This window comes from Lemur catta, chromosome 6 (assembly GCF_020740605.2).
Source record: "Lemur catta isolate mLemCat1 chromosome 6, mLemCat1.pri, whole genome shotgun sequence".
NCBI classification, from domain to species: Eukaryota; Metazoa; Chordata; class Mammalia; order Primates; family Lemuridae; genus Lemur; species Lemur catta.
In genome coordinates this window covers 57156471-57171825 of record NC_059133.1, presented here as the reverse complement: position 1 = coordinate 57171825, position 15355 = coordinate 57156471, and the positions used below count along the sequence as shown (strand labels likewise).

General features: G+C 42.6%; 1 protein-coding gene across 9 annotated transcripts in view; it reads right to left on the bottom strand.

Moving 5' to 3' along the window:
* Positions 1-15355, bottom strand: part of LOC123640372 (natural resistance-associated macrophage protein 2) — a 51611-nt gene that overhangs the window by 30216 nt on the left and 6040 nt on the right. For 3 of the 9 annotated variants that reach the window (XR_006735960.1, XR_006735961.1, XM_045554917.1), the window contains exon 1: positions 11380-11605. The exons of 2 other annotated variants lie outside the window; for them this stretch is intronic. Coding sequence is in view for 2 of the 7 variants with exons in the window: in XM_045554917.1 (XP_045410873.1) it covers positions 11380-11428 (49 nt within the window). In the remaining 5 variants the exon portion in view is untranslated. Of the gene's footprint in view, positions 1-5665; positions 5725-7827; positions 7910-10132; positions 10202-11379; positions 11607-15355 lie in introns of those variants that run through there. 4 more of the 9 variants (XM_045554921.1, XM_045554919.1, XM_045554920.1 and 1 more) reach the window with 4 other exon arrangements.

The window sequence follows — 15355 nt, the reverse complement described above, 5'->3', positions numbered from 1 at the left end:
ACCACCTTTCCCTGCTTAAATCTAGTCTTTTTTCCCCTCTTGTCCCTTATGTTTCTCCTATCTGATCAACCCCCCACTTCCTTTCTTCGGTAAATCTATCTACCAACATATTCTATACCTACCTTACAGAATTACAGAATTCAGATCTGAAAGGGGTTTTTAGGTTTACACCTGTCTTGTAACGTATATAATATACCACCAGCTCCTAATTTGGAAAACACAACCTTTCCTCTCTAGAGTCACTAATGTTAAGTTTTATATTACAATTGACAACCAGCCAAGTCTCTCCCGTCAGGTTTTAAGCCACCAGATGGCCAAACACCAGATCCCAATAACACTGGCTAAACCCAACCCCTCTTTCAGCCAGCTAGGATAGCACCTCACTCAATGGGATGTGTATGTCTGACCACTCAGAGTACTAGCACTCCCTTGGATTGCAATCATAGCACAGCCCCTTTGCACTCCCCAAGGCCTTCTTACTTTTGTTTTACATATAATTCTAATATGCCAGGTTATCTTAACCTACAATAAATTAGAAACCACAAATCAGATCTGGGACCCTAAGAGAAAATAAAATTTTAGGACCCTCTAAGTTTATTATGCAAAGGGGTAAGTTAAGCCTGGGAAACTGAGTCACACAGCATGTTTGCAATTCTGCTTATACTTTAACTCTCTTCCTCATTGTTCTTTTTCTGTAAATGACTAGGTGAGACCAGAACTTCCCCACTTCTAATCACTGATCTTCACTAGAGATTAACTGCCTCCTTTATTGTCCTGTACCTAACTCAGAAGTGAGACCCCATGACAAATACATGTCAGTGTGGAATGTTAAATATACCTTTCCACAAAGAAAAAGACCATCTCTCAACTAATCAAATTATTTTAGCTATGCATTAAACCTTAAATTAAGGCCAGGCATGCTGGCTCACACCTGTAATACTAACACTCTGGGAGGCCAAGGCAGGAAGATCGCTTGAGGTCAGGAGTTCGAGATCAGGCTGAGCAAGAGCGAGACCCTGTCTTCACTAAAAATTGAAAAAATTAGCTGGGCGTGATGGGATGTGCCTGTAATCTCAGCTACTCGGAGGCTGAGGCAGGAGAATCAGTTCAGCCCAGGAGTTTGAGGTTGCTGTGAGTTAGGCTGACACTAGGGCACTCCAGCACAGGTTAAAGAGCAAGACTCCGTCTCAAAAAAAAAAAAAAAAAAATTTTTACATTAAAATGCTGAAATTCTGTTAAACTTCCCTATCTTTGTCTATGTAAGTGATCCCAAAATTTTATACTTTGGAACACTGATTTCCATTCTTTCAAATCTGTGCTTCCAGGACAGCCCATCCTCAAACTTTGCACTTGAATATACTCTAACTACATTCTGACCCTTTGATTATTTTAGGTTGCTGGTATCATGGCTCTTACAGGAAGAGAAACTTGGCACAGTGAGGAATCAGAAGAACTCAAGAAGCTAATTAATTAAATAGTCTTGGGCTATTTGGTGTGAGGCAAAGAGCCCTTCCTTAGTTCAATCAGTTCTGAGAACATTATTATTACAATAACTCAAGTTCTCATTTATGGCCCTGATCACCATGAGCTAATTGAATTGGATTGCTTTGGTTGATGGTTGATATCCTATTTAAGAAGGCACAGAAGTCTGTAATACAATTGAGGAAGATTTCGGTCCAAAATAGGCTTTTTTGAAGTTGTATTTTAAAAGCTAACAATTAAGGTAGTAGTGTACTTTTCCCCGAGCCTGTAGGGTGCAAATCACTTTAGACAAAACTATTGCATGATAAAATTTTAAATATTTGTGGTACCTTAAGTGATCATTCCTATATCAAGTACACACAGAGCCACTCAAATACAATGTAAACTTCGGTCTTCTTTCTGAAATCTCAAAAACGAATTATTCCAAGAAAGAAAGTGAATTCTAGATTCCAACCTTCTCATCAAGTTTTTGATCAACAAATTATAAGCTCCATTGTTTGTAGCGTCTACAGATTGTAACTAGGGCAGGGAATAGAAAGAGTCAGTTATGCTTGATGTGGTGCATAGTACCAAGTTTCCATGAAAATTTATGACCCATATGGAAGCAGTAAGTTAATATTAAGACAGTTTTGCTCCCTAGGACTGTACCACCAAGTTGTTTCAGTCATTTAATTATAGTAAGCAAAAGATCCAGAGTTAGGACACAAATAACCAGAAACAACCCAGCAATACTTTGATAATTGTGATACTGCTTTGATATTCTGGCTCACCCCAACCATAAAGTGCTGCCTTCTCTTAAACCCCGTAAGTTTCCTCCTATCAAATGGTAATCAACAACAACAAAAAAACGGCATTTGTGGTTAAATGTAATACAACTATTTTATCCCATTCCTTATCAAAAACTGTAAGACTGTTTTACAAGATAAAAATGCTAATGTTATTTTCTGTCTAAAATTTGAAAAGTCTATATATCCTTTGATGCAGCAATTCTACTAAGAATGTATCCTTTAAAAAAAAAACTGTCACACAAGAAAATGTGTATAAGGATATTTCCCACAGCATTGTTTGTAGTATCAAAAGACTAGAAATAACCACTGGTAGGGGACTGGTTGAATAAACTGTACATGTTCATTGGACAGAATACCATGCAGCCATGCAGATCTATATGTATTGATAAGAAACTCTCCCAGAGAGAGAGATTGAACGTGGACATGTACAGACTATCTCCAAAGGACACACCAAAAACTGGTAATAATGGCTGTCCCTAAGAAAAAGGAGTGGGGGAGCACAAACAAGGTCATGTGAAAGGAAAACCTCTCACTGAATATACACCATATCCCTTTTGCACTTATAAAAATTTTACCATGTACGTGTATTGTTTGTTTTTTAAAAAATTGAAAAGTCACGTGGATTCACTCAGTTTCTCCAGGAACACTTTAGGGATGGTCAGCTGAACTCTGATAATGCTTCTGCAATGGATAATCAGAGATCTGCAGCTGTCTAGTTGGCAGGCATTTATTGCCTTAAGCTTAACTTACTACTAGTTTGTCTTAGTGCCCAAATAGCCAGGCTCTAAAATTATGATTTGGCAATTTCACCTAAAAGCAAAGAATTAGAAGCCCCCTTCTCAGGGGAGCATTTCCTGACTCTGTAATTTGAGTTGAGTGGCCTCCTCCATGTTTCCATATTCCCCTAAGGCACCCACCTCTTACCACTGTCATTACTCTGACCACATTGTCTTGAAATCATCTATTCCCTGGTACTATTCTTGCAACTTTTCTGCAAGTTTGAAATTACATGGTAATTAAATTACCCTCAAAATACACAGTAGCCATAATAAATTCTAACATCTATACCTATACAGATTAACAATAATTCAGTGTTCTCTTAGCATTTATAAGAACTCTGGTAGGACAATTTAGATAATCCAAAGCTATTTTAAAAACTGCCCCAAAGAAAGTTTGAAATATTGGATATTAAAATATATACAACTTTAATTTTTTTCTCCCTATGGTTAAAGAAAAAGTTTGAGTTTGAAATAATCTGTTTTCTTATAAAATTCCCCTATAGAGAGCAAAGGTACTCAAAATCATTTCATTGGTTTCACAGATAAAAAGCTCTCCCTAAAACTAATTGTAAGCTTTAGAAAGAAATGTTTTTGAACAGTCCTCTCTTTCCCCATTTTGTTCCTCACCTCCCCTATCTTGATAAAATCAATGACAGCATTAAACAGGAAAAGAATGTTCATAGAGGCAACCGGAAAAGTGTTTGCATGGAAGTAACAGATTAACTAAATATTAGCAGGAAGGTTAAAGCTAAATGGCAGGCCTGGCGCGGTGGCTCACGCCTGTAATCCTAGCACTCTGGGAGGCCGAGGCGGGTGGATTGCTCGAGGTCAGGAGTTCAAGACCAGCCTCAGCAAGAGCAAGACCAAGACCCCGTCTCTACTAAAAAATAGAAAGAAATTATCTGGCCAACTAAAATATATATACAGAAAAAAATTAGCCGGGCATGGTGGTGCATGCCTGTAGTCCCAGCTACTTGGGCGGCTGAGGCAGTAGGATCGCTTAAGCCCAGGAGTTTGAGGTTGCTGTGAGCTAGCCTGACGCCACGGCACTCACTCTAGCCCGGGCAACACAGTGAGACTCTGTCTCAAAAAAAAAAAAAAAAAGCTAAATGGCAAAGCCACCTCTTTCTCTTGATGCTTTCCTCAGACATTGTTCAGTGCAAGAGATAAACCGGTGACAAAGTAGAAACTGCCAGGTACACAGATCAAGGCTTTAAAAAGTTATATCCAAGTGTTTATTAAAGAATAACAAGGAAATGTGAATTTTCTTTTAAATTCCATTTGTCCTGAAAAAAATGTAAAGATTTCCAGGTCCTTCTAAAATTCTCTTTTCCCTAAAGGTCTACTTCAATGCTAAAGTACTTGATAGTCCTACCAAACCATTACCGTCCTATTAATTTAACACTTGTGTTGTACCAGACCTTCCTCATGAAGGTGAGCTCCTGTCATTTGGATGGCTAGGAGTCAAGAAAACTTTCTGAAATACTCAAGTGGTTCATACACAGCGAATTACTTTCTGAACCCTATGTATTTTAATAAAGAAAGTTACCACTTTTTTTAAAATCAGAGATTATTATTTCCTCTATGTTTCCATTCTAGATCAGAAAGAACCATCATTTTCTGAGTCTTTCTATCAAGGATATCCATCCAATTACTCCCAAAACTCAATCTGCTCCCATTGGGGGTGAGGTGAAAGAAACAGCTTAGAAAAGCCATGTGAATTTCCAAGTTATTCTTGAGGATGTGAATTTTGAAATTATTTTTTAAATTAGGATAAGTTTATCCTATTTTTCTCTTGTTAAAATGAATTTGATATAAAATAAATAGGAAAAAAATCAGGTTGAAGATTCTGATTATCTTTCTTCATGATAGAAAAAATAAAATGAAAAGTGCCTGTGTTAAGTGTCAGCTTATGAAAAAGGCCTTGAAACTCTAATCTTCTCTACGTAAGTGGGTAATATTAGAATGTCTTCAACCGAAACCCACACAAACACTCCCAGTTCACAAAGTACAAACAGTGCTGTCATTATACAATGGGCTTAACATGAATCAGGGGAGTCCCCCACTCCCCTTCACCCACCTCCCATCCCCTTTTACCCACCCCTGCCCCCTGACCCGAGCACAATGGCCATTGACATACAGTCAGCCTTCCACATCTGTGGGTTCTGCATCTGTGAATTCAAACAACCACGTACTGAAAATATTTGGGAAGAAAATAGATGGTTGTCTCTGTACTGAACACTGACAGATCCCTTTTTCCTGTTATTCCCTAAACAATACAGAATAACAATCATTTACATAGCATTTACATTACATTAAGTATTGTAAGTAATCTAGAGATGATTTGAAGTATACAGGAGGATGTGCACAGGTTATATACTAATACTATGCCATTTTATATAAGGGACTTGAGCATCCCAGGATTTTGGTATCCATGGGGGGGAGGGTCCTGGAACCAAACTCCCACAGATACCAAGGGACAACCATACTAGCTTAGCCTCTTCTTTGTTTTACCAACTTTGCAAGCCACAGTAATGGTCCCAAAATTGGATACATTCCACTTAGCCTACCAGAGAACCACAACTTCAACTCAACACCAAATTTGCTGTTTCTCACCTGAGCTGGACTTTTGAGTCTCTTTTGTAGTTGAAAGAAAAACTTAGCATTGAGACCATCTAAAGATAAACAAAGAAGAAAAAGAAAAAATGTTAAGGAACAAGAAGAGGAGAGAGTTGTCCAGAGGAACAGTACAGCTTACAGCTGATAATGAAACCAGCTGCCAGGGTGTCAAAAAATGATAACAGATGGGAGAAATATGACCAGGGCTGTAAAGAAGTACTGATCTTTTAAACAAAAATATCATTCATCAACCATAGACTTCTGAATTAGAAGGGTCTGGTATCCATTAAATAGAACTCTTGACTTTGCTCAGGGCTCTTGAGACTTAATCAGCTTTCAAACCTTTCTGACTACTCACATGTCAGGGTCACTAATGTCTTCCTATCACTGACTACAGCTTGGGTCTTTGTACCCCCCAGCTCTCATGGAGTGAGCTTCCTCTGAAATTCCTCCTAACCAGAAGTTTACAGCAGTGCATTTACCTATGGGGGTCCAACCTGGCTTTTTGGCCTGACACTGCTATCCTGGAACACAATCCCAAACTCTGTCAACAATTTCAAAGACCACTCTCTCCTGGAATGAGAAAATCCCTGCTGGCTTAAGCAAGAGCAAGACCCTGTCTCTACAAAAAATAGAAAAAGTGGCTGGGCAAGGTGGCATGCACCTTTATTCCCAGCTACTCAGGAAGCTGAGGCAGGAAGATCACTTGAGTCTGGGAGCTCAAGGATACCTTGAGCTATAATGAAGCCACTGTACTCCCACCTAGGCAACAGAGAGCGACCCTGTCCCCCCACCAAAAAAAAGAAAGAAAAAGAAAATCCCCAATTAATCCAGTCTATACATACTTCTGGCCTCAGAAAACACGTTTTGCCCTCATACTTGCTTAATAAAAAGCTTTCCTCTGGCAAATATGAAGCATGATTATCATTCAATTATATTCAACTCATTTATTCTAATGACATTGGCCCCCCACATGTAGAGTACTTTAAGTACATATTTTCCTCAGTTTCTTTTCTTAAAGCAAAGAAAGATTATACGTAGACAGATAACACATAGTATGAGATTCTCCGCCCTCGTACAAGCCTCCTTCTGCTCTTTAGAACCTGTTAAAATTTGAATTAACTTGTAGCCTTCTCCTTTTGTTACCTAGTTTTAACAGACACCACCAGATTATTAGAGATGAAACCCAAACAAACAAAAACCCCACACAAAATGACCAGCCAGCAATAGTACAAGAACAAGACTGAGAACACTAATTTCCCTACCTATGTCTTTAGTGGAAACTTTGGTCCTTACAGTAGAAAATATAAATTACTCTGACCTTAAACTGAAAATGGAAGAGGAATTATGCAATAAATATATTTTTGTCATTCCTGGCCAATTGTTTTATATTCCATTCTGATTTCATTAAAATATACTTTACAATACATATATGTTGATTCACTTTATCCAGAATATTCCCTATGATATCTGGAGAGCTCTTCTTTGTGTTTCCGGAGGCCAATTAATATTTTGTTTTGAAGACGGGGGAAACTGCTGACCTCAAGTGATCCTCCCACACAAATAGCTGGGACTACAGGTGTGAGCCACTCTGCCTGGTCATGGTCTATGTCTTCTAACTCCTTATACTCTGCTCATTCAAATGCCCCTGCCTTCTTTTCCAAAATATTTTATTCAAATCACAGAGACCCAGAGAGATGATAATGATGACAATATTAGGGCAGCAGCCTTCCCTTTCTGCTGCAAACACACTCAACCCTTTAAAGGTGTCATTCCCTACTCTCTTACTCAAGCACAAATAGATTTCAAACCACTGTCCTTCATTCTCACCAAGTCAACATCCAACTTTTAACCCTAAAGAGGGATTAAACTGTCTTATTCCAAAACTAAATAACTAAACTTATACCATCTGCACTTCAGCCAAATCTGGCCAGCAAGCTGCTGCAGTAAGCAGTGTTCTTTTTCATAAACTCAATGTTTCTCATTTGTGATTGGTTCTTAATAATGCTAAGTGTACAAATAGCAGTTTCCTTGAAGGGAAGAATTAGAAGACAAAACAGTCTTCCACTGGGGTCTCCCAGATAGCACCAAGAGAATATGAAAGGGATTTTTAAGCCCATAGAAAGGGCATAAATCTGTCAGCAGACATTTGTATTTACCTGCATGGTGAGGAGGCAGAGAATAAAGATGTCTTTGATTCAACAGCACCCACCCAAACTCTTAGCACTGAAAGTCGAACAGAAAAGATCTTACTTTGTAGATTCCATTCTCTAAACCTGAGTGAGTCAAAACTGAACCAAAGCTGCTTAGTAGCTCTGTAGAGGAATCCAAGGACCACTGCTGATTTCCTAACAGTAAAGTAAGATTAGCTTTATACGAATCTTCCCCATTCCTTAACAAGAAATGCTGCCAGGCTACCCAGAAATTCCCCTCCTGAGTCCCACAGCCTTTCCGGAAACATGAGAAACCAAGTATGCTGCAATCATGGCCTTTTGGGATTGGGTCCAAAAGAAACTCCCCAGGACAAGCAAGACTGAATGAAATATAAAAAATAAATAGCCAAAGTTCTCAGGTTTCATTTAGCCAACACGGTTATCACAGTAAATGACTTAGTAAAATGATAATTTCCAACCTTATTTAATAAAACAAACACCTAGCAGAAAAAGCCTCTAGTGACATGTAAATTACATCATACCCTCAGATCAAAGGTAATGATGTGGATAGAAAGCACAAGCCTGGCCAGGTGCGGTGGCTCACGCCTATAATCCTAGCACTCTGGGAGGCCAAGGCGGGTGGATCGTTTCAGCTCAGTAGTTCAAGACCAGCCTGAGCAAGAGCAAGACCTCGTCTCTACTACAAATAGAAAGAAATTATATGGACAACTAAAATATATACATAGAAAAAATTAGCCAGGCATGGTGGCACATGCCTATAGTCCCAGCTAATCGGGAGGCTGAGGCAGGAGGATTGCTTGAGTCCAGGAGTTTGAGGTTGCTGTGAGCTAGGCTGATGCCACGGCACTCTAGCCTGGGCAACACAGTGAGACTCTGTCTCAAAAAAGAAAAAAGAAAGAAAGCATAGGCCTAAGGATTCACTGGCAACAGGTCATGGGATTCTGAGCAAAGAATAAATAATAAGGTCAGAGTTCTTTAAGTTTAGAAACCTTAAGGTGAAAAGAAGGCACATGTAATAACAAAAACTCCTACATGCCAGGAACTGTTCTAAAAACTTTATGTGTCTTAATTAATACTCACCAACAACCCTATAAACTGGTATTATCAATTCTCATTTTAAGTATGTGGAATGAAAGAACAAAGAGTAACTTGTAAGTAACTCGCTCAAAGGTTGACACAGCCAAGCAGTGATGCAAACTGGTCATGCTTCAGACTCCACAGAAATCAAGGGAAACATAGCTTTCTCCTGTCTTCACCAACATTCACTAAAATTATGCCAGCAAAAGTTTCCAGAAGCCTATCTCCCCTGGGAGCTCTCCTTCCATATAATTTTTGCTTTCGCTTTCCACTTCAGAGAGATGTCACATGTCTTTAACTTCATAAGACCCCTTTGAAAGTATGGACAACAAGAGAATATCTTCATTTTACACACAGGAAACTCAAGCCCAAGTTCCTCAACTTCTCCACTAATGAAGCTCTTTGAAATAGTCTGATATATAAGGTCGGGAATTTGGAGGAAGCTAAAAGGAAAAAAGAATGCAAAGGCATAATATCAAAAAGCAAAAGTTTTAAAAAGGACATATATCACTCCTAACAGCTGGACAGGCATCCAGGCCACTTAAGTGTAATATGCCCCTCCAGAAATACCCTTCTCCTGAACCCTGGAATCCAGAGGGGGCCTGAGAGCTGCACAAACAGCCCTAAAACCAATCTACACACACTACCTAGCCGCCTGCCCAGGCCCTTCACAAGGAAGGGGCTCCATGCGTGTCCGCCGGACTAAAGGAGTGTTTTGGATTAAGTGGGGCGGCAAGAGCCCCCAGGGAGCAGCCGGGGCCCCAGGGCTCCAGTGATAAGGCGGCAGCTAGAGACCTTGCCCTGTGCCCGTCGGCCTCTTCAGCACCGTTGAAGAGAGTCAGTCCACCCTGGATCGTGGGTCCCGGCGCGCCATCATGTCCAGCGCGCCAGTTGGGCCATTTGTCCTAGGCCGCAGCGGGGAAGGGGTGAGGCCCCAGCGACCAGAGGGGTTCGCTCCTCGCACCCCCCGTTCCCGGTGACCTCCTATCGGGCTCCCTTCAAATAATCTGGCTTCATCCGTCCCCTGGACCCAGCGCCCCGCGCCTCAGGCCCTCGCTGCCCACACCTCGCCTAGAAACCCCGCACCGAACGCCGGTGCCCCCCACACCAGCCCCGCAGCTCATCCCAGGCCAGCCATCAAGCTACCCTGCGCCCCTCCCCGCCTGCTGGGAAACAGCGGGTGCCGTGACCCCTGACCTTGCCTGCCCCTCACCTTAACAAGTCCGCAACCACCCGACACGCTGCCCCTGCGCCGGCGGCTCCATATCACCAAAGCCTGCGCCAAGCTGGCCAACCCCCTGCCCTCCCGGCGATTGGCCGACAGGACGGCAGCCGCACATTCCTACTGGCTGGATCCTCCCCCGCCGCCGTACGATTGGCCAGCCGACCGAACACGAGGTCCCGCCCACATAAAGGTCGGGGTGGGGGCGGGTCCGTAGCGTCTGGGCCGGGGCTGCATCCCACAGGGCCGCCCCTTTCCCTGGTCCCACTCACAGGGCGCAAGGATTTGGAAGCTCCCACCAGGCGGCGGCCTGAGGACAGAGAAAACTCTTGGCCGTAGTTCGCCGCGGCCTCATGTCAGGTACTGACAATCAAGTTCTTTTCTTCTGGAGGCCTAACTCTACCAGGTAGAGCTCCACCCTATGAAGTATAGCCACCCGGCAGGACTATTTCCTGTCGCCCCCAGAGCCACATCATAGTATCTGCCGCCCCACCAAAAGCACCCCACACCTGGGAGGAACTGGCTAGCTAGTGTAGCCAGTTCGACTGCCTCAGCTGTGCTACTCCCAAGCCCCAGCTGTAAATTGTTTTCCTCCATTCCCACTTAGCAGCTTCACTTCTCCTGAGACTTGATCCCTACCTAGCCAAAAGCAATCTCACTCCATCCCCAGCCTCAACCTCACAACCAGCCGGAGACTTTCGTTTTGAAGATGCCTGTCAAACTGGTGAAGTGGGGAGAATAAATGGTCTGACAAGTCACCCTCATTTCCTACAATGCCATTTAAAGCTAGCAAAAAATTCTTAGACATACTACCACCACCGTTTACAGCATTAAAGATAACCGAGCTTCTTTCTTCAGTAAAAAACTGCTAGGAGAATATTAATTAGTAAGAGAGTCCAAGATATGAGGAAAGGACGGTGAACTATAAAGAGAAATATACAAATAAAGTGCAAAGTAAAAACAAACTCCCAGCCCAAATCAAACCAAATACAAAAACAAAACTGGGCCCAGCATCATCTGCTTCCTGGAGCAGGTTAGTTTCCATACAGAATTTCTCCTGGAGAGAAAAGAAAATGCACAAATTAGTTCTGAGAATCTACAACGCATCTGTGGAGTTTCAGAAAGGCTTGACAAAGTTTCTGCTAAAAATAAAATGTCGGGAGCAGTTCTTGTGACCCTTCCAGGTGTGCTCAGCTGGGCAGCTTCCCTGGGCTGTTGCATACCTGCCGGCTACTTACTTAGCTCACACTGTGGAGCTACCTCCGTCTTAAGCTGCTTCTTCCCCATGGTGCAGAACTGGTTTGATTTTTCCTGGTGCCAGCTCCTTTATAAATGAAGACAGGTGCACCTCCCTTGCATAAATAAGGGCAGGGACTTTAGGCTCTCTAAGCTTCACAGCATTAGTAAAGAGTGGCAATTGAATTTCCAGAGGCAAACCACACCCACCAAAGCATAATCAAATTTCATCTTTGACCTGCCATGAAAAGGGAAGCATCGGTATCTGCCACTCCTAGATATTGATTAACAATTTGTTGAGTTCAAAAACTTTTATTGCAAGATTTCATTTCTGTCCCATTTGGCAGGAGCAGGAGCTAGCAGTGGGCCTGGGAGTGCCAGTGGATGAAAGGGGCAGAGTAAGACTTCCCTTCACAGCTCCCCGTAGAGTGAAGCTGGTTCAGGCACTGGTACCAGGGGTGCAAGTGCACTAGGACCCTGCTCCTCTGAGACAGAAGGTGAAACCAATTAACGCCACACCTGACAGTCCACATGTATTTTCCACATAGGTACGTGCAGCACTGATGCAATTACGAGGAGTCTCAGAGTGTGAATGAAAATGCCGCCCTGTCTATCCCTTGGGATCTGAAGGAACTGCTGGCATCAGCCTGGTCAATGAGTGAACAACAGGCAGACAACAGAGCCAGGCAAACTCAGGACTCGGTGCCTGATGAAAAAGAAAAAGATAGGAAAAAACCCTGAGACTGCAAGAAAGAAATCCAGGGCAAGCCCAGAATTTCTCATTCTGGGAGGAGGGGAATTGAAAGAATAGGGAAAATTTGCCTCAGGGAAATGAATTAGAAGACAAACCTGAAAAGACAAGGCACTGGAGTGGGGTGAGATACAGGAGAGTAGAAAGCAGTTGTGACTTTCAGGTGGCAGGCAGTTTTCCAGTTTTAAGGAAAATCTGCTTTGTACCATAAAAACATAACACCTTAGAATAGAAAGAATGCAAATTAGGCAAGGTAGGCTTCCAGCAAGCGGCTCTGGTCCTATACAGAACAATCACTGAGTCAGAGGAAGGAACTAGGGATCTTCTGCCCAGGACTCATGATGAAGATGTCTTTGCTTCAGGCTTCTCTCAGGCAGGAAAATCTTATCACTACAACCTGACCTCTCTCCTGTCCTTGTTCTACATCAGATGAGTTGCCTAAGGCAAAGCTGTCTCTGAAGATTGGGTGGTGGGGGACACATGGTCCCCCTTCAGGGAAAAATAGAAGCACCTGTAAAATCACCCCTGACTGAGGTCTTGGAGGGAAAAGGCCTATTTGAGCTTAGGAATTCTAAAAATAAGAATGGATTTTACAATTAGACTCTACCATAGCCCCACTGTTTCCTTTAGTCACCTGTTTCCCCCAACACACACACACTGCACTTTTGTCTTCTTAGTGCCCACTTCTCAGAGGAACTGATGTTAACAGAATTCTTGTCATGTACCAAACACAGCATTTCACATTCCACAAACATGGATTAATCCTCACAATAAACGCATGAGGCAGGAACGATTATTATCTTCATTTTGCAAATTAGAATTTGAGGTTTAAGAGGGTCAGTAATTTGCGTAAGAACACATAGCTAGTTAGGGGCAAAGCCGGGCTTTGAACACAAATGTGTTAGACTCAGGAGCCAGCACTCAACTCCCACACCATACTGCCTCCATCTTGGACACCTAAAACAATTCCTTTCCACTCCAATCTAGCTCTATCTCTTTCATAAAATCTTATCAATGTAGACCCACTAAAATTCCACATTGTCGCAACAGCCAGCCCATTTCTGTATAGATGTTAATATACATGTGTGCCTTTTATTTAAATAGGAAGCCACCAGCGGCATATATTCAGTCCATTGACTGAGACTCATGACTCTATTGAGAACCCACTATGTACCTAGCATGGGCTGGGTGCTACAGATACAAACACAGATAAGATAAGCACAGTCCCTTGCAGTGATTGTTGTTTTTGTGCTTTCTTCTCCCACTAAATTGTGACCTTCTCAGTAGGGGCGATTCTTATCTTAGTATACTTGATGCTAGCAAAGGCCAGATACATAGGAGATGTCCCATAAATGTATTATTCCTTTTGTTATATGTTATGGCTGTTGGGCAATAAATAATAGGATATTTCTGTTTATATTTATGTACCTGTTTTCAAAGTTGAGTCTTGTCTATCCTTAAAATATTCCTCTCTTGACTCTGCCTGTCTTGTAAACTGTCCTGTGGGAAATGCTGGAACACTCATCCCAGGCCCCCCTTTGAGAATGAAAGGCTTATTGCCCCAGCCACTGGGATTGAGAGTGCTGCTGCCAGACAGCCCTCAGCTGTCAGGTGACGTCCCCTCTCCAGGCAGCCCTCATCCATTGACTGATCTATGTGGGGGTGTAAAAACTCATCCCTCCTAGCCCAACCTGGGACCTCTCTGAAGGTTGGCTAGGCCTTCCTTCTGCATCGCAGCTCAACTTCTCCTGCCCAGCCTTGCCTCCTTCTCTTCCCTCAGTGTTGATCCCAAGATCACTACCCAGTAAACTTCCTGCCTCTGTCTCAGTGTTGGCTTGGCTTCCTACTTGTAACACTAACCCAAAATGACAGTTTCTAAAAACATGATCTGCACTCCCTCTACCTCCTTACCATTCATTTATTTCTCTGTCCTTTCTGATCTACTCTGAAAATTACTTTCTTATTGGCTAAAAGAGATCATCGTTAGCCATCTACACTCCAAACAACTCTTCCACTTTCTCCATATTTGCCCTGTTACGCTGATCCTCTTACAGTTCTTTCTTTGGCTTCCATCATACTATGCTCTCTGGGTAGTTCTCTTTGAACTGCTCTTTTTCTGCATCTTTCATCTGCTACTTTTCTTCCTCCTACTCGGTAAATGCAGGTATTCCTTAGGTTCAAGCCTTAGTCCTCTTATAATATTATACAATCTCTCTGCAATTTCCATGTAATAACACGGGAACCCACCTAGCATCGGAGTCATTCGTGGGACAGGATGGAGTAATGGAGAGAACAATCTCTTAAGGGGAAAATAGACCTGAATTCCAGCTGTAGCCATCTGGGAAACCATAACAGATAAGTTATTAAATCCTTGTGTTTCATTTTTTCCTCTGAAATGGTTATAATACCAGCCTCACAGCGATACGTTTTTAACTCCCCAAATGCACCAGTGTTCTCTCTTGCCTCCCTGTCATTTTACATGTTGTGCCTATGCTGGAACATTCTTGCTCTGCCCATCCTTCACCTGGCTAACGCCTACTCACCACTGTGGTCTCACTTTAGATGTTCTTTCCTCCAAAAATCCTTCCATGACCCCAATGTCTGGGTGAGGAACGTCTTCTATGTAGTCCTGTAACATGCTGTGCTGTGCTCTTCCCTTTCCATAGCACCATCCCACTGAATTGCTCTTGCTGGTTATTGGTCTATATCCCTCCTTGAGGGCCAGCACTTTCTGCTGTTCACGATTGTATCCTCAGGGAGGACCCCACGGATGGCAACCTCCCTTCACAGCCATGGCACCATTTCACCTTTTTGATGAAGACTCCCAAATGCCACTCTCTGTAGCCTTTCTCCCTAGTTACAACTCCTGTTGGACTTTCTCCCTGGACATCCAGCTGGAAAGTCAACATTGGTGTAGTCCAGACTACCCTCCTCTCTTCCCAAACCAGCAGGTTCCTATAATTTCCCCATGTTCCCAGTCTTGGGCCTTCAAACCCATGGACTTTTCATCCTCCTGCACATCAAATAATGCTACACAAATTGTTCCCTTCTGTTTCCACAGCCACCTTCCTGCTTCCTCCACCACTCTTAACAACTGCAGCTTCCCTCTGATCAATCTGATCACTCCTCTTCCCCACTTAGAAACTTTCAGTGGCTCCTTATTGCTTCCAGAGTAAAGGAGAAGGAAGAGGAAGTAGGCTTCTCTTCATTGAGTACCTACCTTATGC